The 13586-nt window shown below is 29.3% G+C and overlaps 1 protein-coding gene across 1 annotated transcript; it reads left to right on the forward strand.

The window, feature by feature from the left end:
• Nucleotides 1-745: 745 nt before the first annotated feature.
• On the forward strand, nucleotides 746-11081 carry LOC127729662 (uncharacterized). The gene is made up of 11 exons (XM_052237514.1): nucleotides 746-800; nucleotides 1475-1531; nucleotides 2072-2128; nucleotides 2662-2718; nucleotides 4436-4492; nucleotides 5247-5300; nucleotides 5879-5953; nucleotides 6678-6732; nucleotides 7578-7620; nucleotides 7975-8039; nucleotides 8426-11081. The coding sequence occupies exons 6-11, from the start codon at nucleotides 5284-5286 to the stop codon at nucleotides 8639-8641; spliced, it is 471 nt and encodes a 156-aa protein (XP_052093474.1). The 5' UTR covers nucleotides 746-800; nucleotides 1475-1531; nucleotides 2072-2128; nucleotides 2662-2718; nucleotides 4436-4492; nucleotides 5247-5283; the 3' UTR covers nucleotides 8642-11081.
• The last annotated feature ends 2505 nt before the right edge of the window (nucleotides 11082-13586 follow it).

Consider the following 13586-nt stretch of genomic DNA (forward strand, 5'->3'; position numbering starts at 1 on the left):
TATAACGCCATTGTGCACCTCCTATTTGGTTTTTGGTCAAATTGATTTTTAGGGTTTCCAATACCAAAACATGAACTTTGCTAGGAGCGGGGGTATAATTTTGTGAGCTCTGATCACAGTACCTCTAGTTTTGAAAGAAAAATGTTAATTAACTGCAACTATTTAATTTTAGAACGAGTGAAAGTGAAGAGGATGAGAATATTTCAAATGAATCTGGGTAAGTCAAACTAACTTTAAAATTACCTAATGTTGAAATTGAGGTTATTTCAAATATAACTTCTATGAGTTATTTTTCTTAATATACTTTACAGAGGTGATTATCCATACAAATTTAACTTTCATAAACATTTGAAGTTGACACTTTGGGTTAAAAGATTGGTCTTTTGAGACTATTCAGAAGTCATTTTCCTTAGAAATCTTGAAGGTAGATATAAAAATGTAGGACTCTTTTTTTTTTTTTAGTTCGATTGGGACGCTTAAATTTGATGGTCATACTAAAGGGTGTGGCCTTTGCTAAAGTTCAATGCCTCTGTATGCTAAAGTGCTATGATCTGCAAAAGTATAGATGTAAGCAACTTTTCATTTTATTATAACATGAACTTCTTTTTTTATAAACAATAAGGGACATTCCAAATTAACATGATTAAGGACTAATGTTTTATCCATTGTTTTTATTAAACGTCATTGATCTAAATTATTTAAATGCAAAAGTAAAAAGTATTACATTTGTAGATCTAATAGAGTAGTGGTGCTCCAACAAATGGAAGTGGGAGAAAATGGAAAAAAAGACGATGGGAAACGTAAGTATTGTTTTTATGTTTCTAAAACAAAAGAAACATCTAATAAAAATGAAAAAAAAGAAGCACATTAAAGTGTAGATTGAATAAAGGTTGTCTTCAAAACAATGGTCACTTTCTTTATGTTTTAAAAGAATGTAAAGACTTTTTTTTTTTAAACTCATCACTGTTTCTGTAACCTTTGGTTCTATTGAAATTTAATATTATTCCCTTGAGAGTAACTTTAAAAATTACCTGTTTAGGTAATTAAACAAATATATAACTTGTTTAGGTAACCCATGGCTGATAAAAATGTTGACCTGATCATGTGTTGATTAGGTCCTCGTAGTAAATTTTATCATGAGAGTTTCAGTCAAATCAGTGAACATGAATTTGACATCTAGTGCCCCAGTCTAAACATATTTTATTTGTTTAATATACAAAAGGGATGCGACCCAAGTTAAAACAAACTTATGAAGTCATCTCCATAAGAAAATACCTGTTTAGGTAATTAAAATAAAATATAACTTGTTTAGGTAACCACTGGCTGATTAAAATGTTGACTTCATCCTGCTCATAGTTAACATCAAATAATTAACAAGTACTTAACAATATTTGTATGGTGAAGGAAAATAAAGAATTTATTAAATGACTACATTTTGAAGGAAAGTGGAGTAATTGCATATATTTAATTTTAGACCACATGACAATGATGACAAAGAAGATGAAGAGCAGCATCCTTTAAAGGAATCAGGGTAAGTCGTGATACTTAAATGCAATTAATAAGTATCTGGTATTGGGGAAATGATTTAAACCTTTTCAGAAAGAAGCACATTTAAAAATTACCTGTTTAGGTAATTAGAAAAATATATAACTTGTTTAGGTAACCCTTGGCTGATTAAAATGTTGACTTGATCATGTGTTGATCGAGGTCCTCGTAGTAAATTTTATTATGAGAGTTTCAGTCAAATCGGTGAACATACATTTGACAGCTAGTGCCCCAGTTTAAACATATTTTATTTGTTTAATATACAAAAGGGATGCGACCCAAGTTAAAACAAACTTATGAAGTCGTCTCCCAAAAAATACCTGTTTAGGTAATTAAAATAAAATATAACTTGTATAGGTAACCACTGGCTGATTAAAATATTGACTTCATCCTGCCCATAGTTAACATCAAATAATTAACAAGTACTTAACAATATTTGTACGCTGAAGGAAAATAAAGAATTTAATATTTATTAAATGACTACATTTTGAAGGAAAGTGGAGTAATTGCATATATTTAATTTTAGACCACATGACAATGATGACAAAGAAGATGAAGAGCAGCATCCTTTAAATGAATCGGGGTAAGTCGTGATACTTAAATGCAATTAATAAATATCTGGTATTGGGGAATTGATTTAAACCTTTTAAGAAAGAAGCACATTTAAAAATTACCTGTTTGGGTAATTAGAAAAATATATAACTTGTTTAGGTAACCCTTGGCTGATGAAAAATGTTGACCTGATCATGTGTTGATTAGGTCCTCGTAGTAAATTTTATTATGAGAGTTTCAGTCAAATCGGTGAACATACATTTGACAGCTAGTGCCCCAGTTTAAACATATTTTATTTGTTTAATATACAAAAGGGATGCGACCCAAGTTAAAACAAACTTATGAAGTCGTCTCCCAAAAAATACCTGTTTAGGTAATTAAAAAAAAATATAACTTGTTTAGGTAACCACTGGCTGATTAAAATGTTGACTTCATCCTACGCATAGTTAACATCAAATAATTAACAAGTACTTAACAATATTTGTATGGTGAAGGAAAATAAAGAATTTATTAAATGACTGCATTTTGAAGGAAAGTGGAGTAATTGCATATATTTAATTTTAGACCACATGACAATGATGACAAAGAAGATGAAGAGCAGCATCCTTTAAATGAATCAGGGTAAGTCGTGATACTTAAATGCAATTAATAAATATCTGGTATTGGGGAAATGATTTAAACCTTTTAAGAAAGAAGCACATTTAAAAATTACCTGTTTAGGTAATTAGAAAAATATATAACTTGTTTAGGTAACCCTTGGCTGATTAAAATGTTGACTTGATCATGTGTTGATCGAAGTCCTCGTAGTAAACTTTATTATGAGAGTTTCAGTCAAATCGGTGAACATACATTTGACAGCTAGTGCTCCAGTTTAAACATATTTTATTTGTTTAATATACAAAAGGGATGAGACCCAAGTTAAAACAAACTTATGAAGTCGTCTCTCAAAAAATACCTGTTTAGGTAATTAAAAAAAATATAACTTGTGTAGGTAATCACTGGCTGATTAAAATGTTGACTTCATCCGGCTCATAGTTAACATCAAATAATTTACAAGTACTAAACAATATTTGTACGGTGAAGGAAAATAAAGAATTTAATATTTATTAAATGACTACATTTTGAAGGAAAGTGGAGTAATTGCATATATTTAATTTTAGACCACATGACAATGATGACAAAGAAGATGAAGAGCAGCATCCTTTAAATGATTCCGGGTAAGTCGTGATACTTAAATGCAATTAATAAATATCTGGTATTGGGGAATTGATTTAAACCTTTTAAGAAAGAAGCACATTTAAAAATTACCTGTTTAGGTAATTAGAAAAATATATAACTTGTTTAGGTAACCCTTGGCTGATGAAAAATGTTGACCTGATCATGTGTTGATTAGGTCCTCGTAGTAAATTTTATTATGAGAGTTTCAGTCAAATCGGTGAACATACATTTGACAGCTAGTACCCCAGTTTAACATATTTTATTTGTTTAATATACAAAAGGGATGCGACCCAAGTTAAAACAAACTTATGAAGTCGTCTCCCAAAAAATACCTGTTTAGGTAATTAAAAAAAATAAAACTTGTTTAGGTAACCACTGGCTGATTAAAATGTTGACTTCATCCTGCTCATAGTTAACATCAAATAATTAACAAGTACTTAACAATATTTGTACGGTGAAGGAAAATAAAGAATTTATTAAATGACTACATTTTGAAGGAAAGTGGAGTAATTGCATATATTTAATTTTAGACCACATGACAATGATGACAAAGAAGATGAAGAGCAGCATCCTTTAAATGAATCAGGATAAGTCGTGATACTTAAATGCAATTAATAAATATCTGGTATTGGGGAAATGATTTAAACCTTTTAAGAAAGAAGCACATTTAAAAATTACCTGTTTAGGTAATTAGAAAAATATATAACTTGTTTAGGTAACCCTTGGCTGATTAAAATGTTGACTTGATCATGTGTTGGTCGAGGTCCTCTTAGTAAATTTTATTATGAGAGTTTCAGTCAAATCGGTGAACATACATTTTACAGCTAGTGCCCCAGTCTTAACATATTTTATTTGTTAAATATACAAAAAGGATGCGACCCAAGTTAAAACAAACTTATGAAGTCGTCTCCCAAAAAATACCTGTTTAGGTAATTAAAAAAAAATATAACTTGTTTAGGTAATCACTGGCTGATTAAAATGTTGACTTCATCCTGCTCATAGTTAACATCAAATAATTAACAAATACTTAACAATATTTGTACGGTGAAGGAAAATAAAGAATTTATTAAATGACTTCATTTTGAAGGAAAGTGGAGTAATTGCATATATTTAATTTTAGACCACATGACAATGATGACAAAGAAGATGAAGAGCAGCATCCTTTAAATGAATCGGGGTAAGTCGTGATACTTCAATGCAATTAACAAATATCTGGTATTGGGGAAATGATTTAAACCTTTTAAGAAAGAAGCACATTGATGTGTAGATTGATTAAAGGTTGTCTTCAAAACAATGGTCACTTTATTTATGTTTTAGAAGAATGTAAAAACTCTTCTTTTTTTAAAACTCATCACTGTTTCTGTAACCTTTGTTTCAATTGAAATTTAATATTATTCTCTTGAGAGTAACTTTTCTTAAAAATTAGGTAATTTTAAAAAATATATAACTTGTTTAGGTAACCACTGGCTGATTAAATGCAATTAATCAAATCAATATCAATTAATCAATATCTGGTATTGAGAGATGAAAGTGAAGATTAAGATCAATCTTTAAATAAATCTGATTGACAAGAAGAAGAGCATTTCTTAAAAAGTAACTTTTAAAATTACCTAAATAAGTTATGTTAAAAATGGGCTTAGAATGTAACTTATATCAGTTATTATTCTTATTATCCTTTGTTTGTATCTTACAATTTACACATAAAAGTTGATATTGTTCATTTAATAAAAGTTGAAACAGCATACATATGTATTAAATGTAGAACCCAGATTGAACTGAGCTTTAACATAACAGCTTGCAACAGAAAACTGATACCAGTATATGTTCAATGCTTCTGTTATCTGTTCACCTTTATTTGTATAGTAGAAAGGTTGCTGGCAGGATAAAATGCTTTTAGTACAATACTACATGTTAATACTTATTTTTTGTAGACCAGAATGTCAAAAGAAACTATATGAAGATGAGGACATGGTTATAGATGATAGGTTTGTAAATCAATAAAACAGTAATGACCATTTTTTTAATATAGCGGTTGTCTTTGTTATCTTAATCCAAATTTTCATTTATTATTTTTCCTTAAATCAGGCTGTTTATTTTCTTGCTTGAATTGATTGTTTGTCGTCATGGTCCATCATCTGGTGTAAACTATTTCAAAGATCTTCTCTTCTGAAACAACTGAACCAATTCAAACCAAACTTAAGCTGAAGGATCTAGAGGGTATCTTTAATAAAGTTTGTTTTATTTTCTGTTAAGTCCAAAACTATGGCCACCACGGCAAAGATGTTAAATGCAGTTTTAGGCTTATAGCTCAAAAACTGCTAAAAATAAAGACCATGGCATGTATGGCTAAAATAGAACATAGAAGAAAATATGACAGATACATGTACAAAGAACACTTAAATGGCATGTGTAAGTATATTTATATGCATTGAAAAGCAAAAATAATCATTGATGAAAGATTTAAGCAAAAACCTTCAGGCGAGAGATTCAGCATGTTCAGGCTCTTGAGAGCATTTTGTTTTTATAAAGTTTACACAATTATTGAGTTTATTCTTTTTTTTAGTTTTCATGGCAGTTATGGTTATAATAGTGAAGATGAGATGAGTCCACTTTACCCTCTGGATAGTTCCTTGTTGAGGTAAAATAATAGAATTATTTTATTGATCATATGTTAATAAATTTTCTGTTCACTTGAGAATGTTGTGCAAATATAGTTGACATTGAATTATCAACCTATTATATATATTTATTTTATTGTTGTTTCACTGTTTTCAATATTGCACTGTGTTCGAATTTAACTGTTCCTGTTTATTACAGGCTTCAGCATAAGGAAAAGAGCTTTAATATCAAGAATGTGTTTTTGAACGTTTTATTTACCAAATGAAGAATGTCTTGCATTGTCTTAAGAGTTAACATTTCATTCTTTCTAGCTGTCATACATTTTCCAATTTAAATTGATACAATACTTATGAGAGTTACCAGGCATTTAATTTTTGCTACACCTGATGTGTGTTTTGTCTATACAAGACTCATCAGTGATGCTCAAATCAAAATAATTGTAAGGCTAAATAAAAGCATTGAGGACCAAAAATTCAATAAGTTGTGCCAAAAACGGCTAAGGTAACCTGTGCCTTGAGGTAGAAAATCCTTAGTATTTATAATAATTCTATGTTTTTCAAACAGTAAATTTATAAAAAAAAACAAAAAACATCATTGATATTTCATGCCAACACCAAAGTGTTGACTACTGGGCTGGTGATACCCTCAGAGCTCAAAACATTTCAAGCAACCCCATGTAATAAATTTTGCATTTCTATATTATATAAAACATGTTAATATTAGGTTATTTTATTGTTGAATAGTGAATCATCGTTTCTAACAGCTTTGGCCTCTGAGTTGATGGAGGTCCCAGACAAGGTAGTTGGTTTTTCTGCTCATGTTTTTTTGCTATAGATGGTAGATTTAACATGTGCATGGTATATTTTTCAGAAATAACAGCAAATTTGTTTTTCCTTTTTTTTCTAATTCCTTTTCTTATAAATGCATGCAATGCATGAAGATAATCAAACACCATAGTTTCCCTACCTCACCGAGGTTGACAGCAGGTCTTGTAACCGATAGCTAAGCATGGTTTAATCTTAATTTAAACACCACTAGAAAATCATAAAAAGGCACACCTCATCAGAATGTGGAGATTTGCCTGCTTCATATTTACAGTTTATTGTATTGTTGTTTCACTTGAATTACTAAAACCTGTACATTACTGTCAAATCTTTAAGTGAAAAGCGAGCAAATGCGGGAAGGTCTTCATCAATGGACTAAAATTCTCAATGTGTCAGTTTTAAGATGAGTATTGAATGAATTCGAAGGAGTTGACCAAACATGATTTAACCACTACCAATGTTTTAAATAGACAATTTTTATAGGAACTGATTCTTTCATGAAGTACTCACGACTCCTTTTGTCGAGATGAGTGAAATATAGGCATTAGATGGCATTAAATGAATAGCTATTAAAAAATTATTTAACAATTACCATAATTAGGTAAACATGTGCATAAATAACAATACCATGGAAATCCTATCAAATTAATCAAAAATTCTTGAGCCTGATTAATGATTGAAAAATCATTACTATCAAGTGAAACATGAACAGGATGGCCAATATTTACCAATTACTGAAAATTAATTAGTTAAAGACGTTTATCATGTTTAGGAAAAAGACTTCTAATTAATTATAGAAATGAGTTCATTGTTTTTCAGGATGGTATAGAAGTGGTGAAAAATACTCATGCATTTAAGATAGGTATGTATATTTTTCGATTTGAGCGTCACTGATGAGTCTTTAATAGACGAAACCCGCGTCTGGCGTAATATAAATTATAAGCCTGGTACCTTTTATATGTATTTGTAGCAGGAGTTGATTAGTATTATACCCTATATATTTCAAGTCTGAAATGTGAAAGTTTCAGTGGAATCTAATTTGCAAGAAAAGGGTAGTCTTACAGACAATGTATAAAGGACATAATAAATGTTCGAACTAGAAAGGTATAAAATAAACTGGTGCAAAGCTGAAAAAGCATCTTTATTCTTGGGCTACCAATTGTTTTTTGTGCCTTGCCCTTTACAGTAATAGATAACTGCAATTTGATCTTTTCAGGTGATTTTTTACTAGTTGAATTCGACCTGGTGAAAAGCAGCAAGAAAAGAAAATACATAGCAGAGGCAAGTATTTTTGAGGATTTGTCCACTTCTACTAAAGAGTTCATATTTTTATGATGCGGTGTTCTGCATGATAAAATGTTATCTACTTAGAAAAGATGTTTTCCTGTACTCATGTGTTAATAGAAATTAGAACTGAATTTTCTGAATATATGCTACTCTCAGAAGTCAGTTCACTTAATAAATATGTTGATAATTCAAGAAAACACATGCTGGTCAATGCTTAATCATACAGTAAACATGGTTAACATGGTAAAGGCTTCACAATTGCAAGAAATATTTTCAATTTATATATAATGAGTTCTACTCGTGCTACTTGTGACTGCTATGTCAATATGCACGTGCAAATAATACTACATGTACTTTATATTTTATTCTTATTATTTTAGATTTTAGAATTGGCAAAAGGGGAAGATGATGAACCCCTCTACAAAGTAAAATGCTTGAAGAGAGTAGAGGAAAATCTCTTTAATTGGCCAGAAATACCTGACATATGTAATATAGCAGAAACTAAGATTTTGAAGCAAATGGACCCTCCAGAAAAGGTACAGAAAAGGAGGTCCATAAAAATGTTTTTCCCAAACCTCAATGAAGAAACATGTTGACTTTATCAGTTTATTTTAGTCTTTTGTACCTTTTTAGTTATATAGCTTTTTTTGTCACTGTTCATGATGTGTAAGCAGGGTCGAATTTAAGCTTTTTATCAACATTTTTGTACTGGTCAGCCAGACCCACAGCTGACAAAATCTAGTCAGACAAAAATTTTTTTTGTCCTGTCCCAGTGTTAATTTTTACCCCTGTGTTCAGGTGATGTTGTTCAAAGAAAAGTTTTATTCCAGGGTATTATAATTTGCTGTATGATTGTAAAGTAGGTTTTATTTCATTTGCAATGATTTGGGATGTAAGATAGTTAAGTGGGAGTGTTATTTCTCATTTTTAGAGAGAGAAAGTTGAAATATGTTGCTATACAATCTCAGGGTCTTTATCATGTTTATATGCTGTATGAATATGAAGAAGATTGTTATGTTATTATATTTTATTATCCATTTTTACAGTTATAAGTTCAAGTATTTTGTACTTAAAGCAGAGGGTAGGTTAGTTTTTTTGACAGTTCAATTGTGAAAATATTTTCTATAATGATGTTGAAATTAAATAACTTTGTTTTGATCATGTTGTTTCAAACAAGATATACAATTCATTAAATCCACTAATGTCATGCAGCCCATGATTTTCTTAAAATTTTATATAACTCTGTTGAGTTACTTTTCTGGTAAATGGTTTTGTCTGTCCTATCATGTAACGGGTTAGAAAATTTTAGCCAACAATACAGTCCATTGAAATTATTTTAATCTTGCTTATACCATGTATACAGTCTTGGTTTATTTTAATGGTGCAATGACTGTAATGTGTTAGATGTTTTGTAAACTTTTAAAGTTATATAGTTATATTTTGTTAATGAATAAGTGATGCTGTTTATAGAAGTTGTTAATGGATAAGTGAAGATGTTTATAGAAAAGTTTAATCTCAACCTCTTTTTACTTGCTGTATGAATGTAAAGTAGGTTTTGTGTCATTTGTTATGATGTTGATATTTCACTTTAGCAGTTTTGAAAATGTTACTTATACAATCTCCATGAAATCTAGGTTTTTATTTCGATGTTATTTTTTTATTGTAGTTATATTGTAGTTATATGTATAACCATGATGAAGGTGCAAGTTATATAGAAAATGTTGTGTCTTCTTAATCTATATACTTTTAAGATGTATACACTGTTATTTTTTACTAGACATGATAGCTGACTGAAGTTGTTAAAGAGAATGTGCATGGTTTCTTGCTACAATCTCAGTTTTTTAACACATCTTAATATTTTGGGGATCCTTTGATTTGCTGTATAAATCTAAAGTAGTGTTTTATGTCATTGGTTATGATTTTGGATGTAGGCAATGGTAGGATATTTAAGGGAGAGCTTTGTATCTCGTTTTGTGAAAGTTAAAATATGTTGTGATACATCTCAGGGTCTTTTGAAAAACTGTTGAAATGTGAGTAGTGTTTTCTGTTATAACATTTGTTTTTCCTTTTAACAGTTTCAGGTCAGGATTTTTTGTTATTGAGCAAAATCTCTGATTTGATTTCAAACAATTTTCAATTCTCTGTCATTTTTAAAAACTATGAATAAGAACTTTAATTTTTTATAAGTGTTTATTATGTCAAGATTTATCAGCCCTGAATTTTTAAGACAAATTGAACAACCCATTATTAGGTTGCTGCCACTAATTTGGTAATTTGGTAATTTTTCAGTTTTTGGTTATTATCTTGAATATTATTATAGATAGAGATAAACTGTTAGGGCAAAAATGTTAAGCAAAGTAAGATCTACAAATAACGTAAATGACCAAAATTGTCAATAGACCCCTTAAAGAGTTATTGCCCTTTAAAGACAATTTTCAAAATTTTATCCTCATGTTTGCTGCCCACTTAAAAAAAATTCTTCTGAAACTACCAAACCAAAATCAATCAAACTTAAGCTGAATAATTCTAAAGGGTAACTAGTATAACGTTTGTGTTTTATTTTCTGTTTCCTCAGGAAACATGGCCCCCATGGCTAAGAATAGAACATAGCATTTCATTATTGATGAAAGATTTAAGCAAAAAATTACAGGTGAGCGATTCAGGCTCTTGAGAGCCTCTTGTTCTTTTATAGAAATCATGAAGGAATTAATTATTTAAAAAATAACTGAAATAAGTTATATTTTTGTAATTTTTTTAAATTAATGTTATACATCTGTATACTTCTCTTAATTTTATTATAGATAGAGATAAACTGTTATGGCAAAAATGTTAAGCAAAGTAAGGTCTACTTTTTTTTTGTATAAAATAATGAAAACGCTCATTTCAACCTCAACAATGTTCATGTAGCCCATGTTTTTATTGAAATTTTAAATAACTCCTTTGTGTAATTTTCCCCCCAAAAAATGTTTTGGTAATTAAAAAAACCTCTTTAAGGTAACTATTTTTTTAAATATCTTGATAACGTTATTTATATATATTATAGTTTTTGATCATTACTGTTTATACAAATAGTAAATGTGTAATCTTTGTTTTGTTGTTTTTAAACCTAAGATTTAAAAAAAATCATAATACTCTTTATGCTTATTTTTGGGATGATGTACCTTTGTTTACAATGTATAAAGAAATGGAACTTCGTCATATTTTAATTTTTAAAGCAGTGGGAATTTTTTATTGGTTGACAATGTATTTCAGATCCCCAAAATTTACATGTTTGAAATAAGTATTTTAACAAAATAATGAAGCATCAACATTTCTTTCATTTGTGTACATTACAAAGACTTATTAGATAGTTTGGATGTTCAATTCAGAAGAACCTTAGTTGTGATCACATGCATGTTAATCCATTATTTTTGTATTAAATTGTCTTATAAGATAATAAAAGGTTCTCTGATCAAAAATAAAACAATAAATCTATCAGAAATAAAGCATGACATAAAAAAGTATATGTATAAACCACAATCAATGCCACATACTTCAGATTTGTGTAATGAAAGGTATAGACGTTCACATTTTTTTTTATGTATAATCATAATAAATGCTACCTTGTTTCATTCAATCAAAATTAAAATTAAAAGAATTTATTGTGTTTGTTTTATATTTCCAAACATTTATGAGTTTGAATGTTCCGTTGGTATATTTCACCTCTCTTATTTGAATATACAACTGTATAATATGAATATACAGAGTCATAGACAACAAAAATCAATATATTTGAAAACAAGGGAAATAATCCAAGTTATTCACATTACCAAAAGCTCACACATATTTGTTTATTTCAGCTAAAAAAGATAACTTGTTTCAATTATTTTATCTACAAAATAATGACTTAAACAGGTAATTTTTATCCAAAAGGGCGATAACTCTAGTTTAAAAAAAAATTACTTAAATAAGTAATTTTTTAAAACCAGTAAATAAAGAGAGATAACTCCAGCAGATTCAAATTATTACTTGATTGAGTTATAAAAAATGTTACTTGTTTAAGTAATGCCCCTGACTGATTGTATTATGTAATATGTTATGTAATATATTATTAGTGTTTTTATGTATTTTCATTCATTATTATCGTGTTGTACAGATGTATATATATTCAGATGTGTATTTTGATATGAAAGAATTTTTCACGAATAAGTAAAAATTTTGCAATTTACTTTCTAGTTTCTCCATTCATTTATACATTGCCAATACGATATCAAAAAAAAACTTTTCGTCGAATTCTGCACTTACATCATTTTAATAACTTATTTCATGCAGATGACAGAAATCTTTAGTTTTATGCTAATTTAATTTTTGCCTTTCCCTATGGGGAGCCCCTGCACTAGATCTTGTGTTGCAGTATTTACACTACACGTCACAGTTTTACACATTCTTGATAATCAACACGATCGATATTTATGTAAACATTTTATTTGGGATTTTATCAATTTTCCCTCCCTCCATCCCCTTTTTTCAACTCCTTTTCTTAACTTAGAAATTTGTTGTTTTGTCTAACTATGACATTTTTGGCTTGGCTTAGTTGACCCCTTTTCTAGGCCTAGCTATTGTATTATGTAATATGTTAAGTAATATGTTATAAGTGTTTTTATGTATTTTCATTCATTATTATCGTGTTGTACAGATGTATGTATATTGTGTATTTTAATATGAAAGAATTTTTTACGAATAAGTAAAAATTTTGCAATTTACTTTCTAGTTTCTCCATTCATTTATACATTGCCCATACGGTATCAAAAAGAACTTTTCGTCGAATTCTGCACTTACATCATATCAGATGGTTTGTTACGGTTGTAGGAAGATAGCATAAAAATACCTTATAACCGATTGTTCCTAGCATTTAGCTTTAAAAAAATAATGTTAGCAGCGTTCATAACGCGAACATACATCTGTAATCTTGTACTTTTTTTCATATGTATTCTTGAGTTGATTTCTTAGTAGTTTTTACTACACACACACACTTTTATTCATAATATTAGGTCATACAAAACAGATGTTTCACTGAAATTTTGACCTTAAGTCAATTTAATATGCACTCTCGAAATATACAAAAGAAACTCACTTTTCTAGATATTTCAGTTTAATTTTATCATGTAGAGGAAAAACTACAGTTACACATTTCAATACTTTTCCGAATGAAATAAAACAACTTTTAATCAAAGAGAGATAGTTTTACACAGTTTAGAGTTGAAGAACGGTGATGAGATAAAAGTCGCATACAGTCATTTCGAATACAAAACCAATTTGCGTAGCTTATTTTACATATACTAACTTGGCAAAAAAAATCACATGATGATAATTGTGATACTCGTGAAGACAATGCCATATATTGGTTTCATCGCTGTGCACCGGGAAAGAGCACTGCCAATACCTTGGGTAGCCAAATACATGGTTGCATCAACCAAGAAACAGACTTTAAAGTATATGTGTAATATTTGTTAAAATTATTTTGACAACACGGCGCCATCTAATATAGTAATAAGGAAATGT

Source organism: Mytilus californianus, unplaced genomic scaffold, assembly GCF_021869535.1.
Source record: "Mytilus californianus isolate M0D057914Y unplaced genomic scaffold, xbMytCali1.0.p SCAF_2, whole genome shotgun sequence".
Taxonomy (NCBI): Eukaryota; Metazoa; Mollusca; class Bivalvia; order Mytilida; family Mytilidae; genus Mytilus; species Mytilus californianus.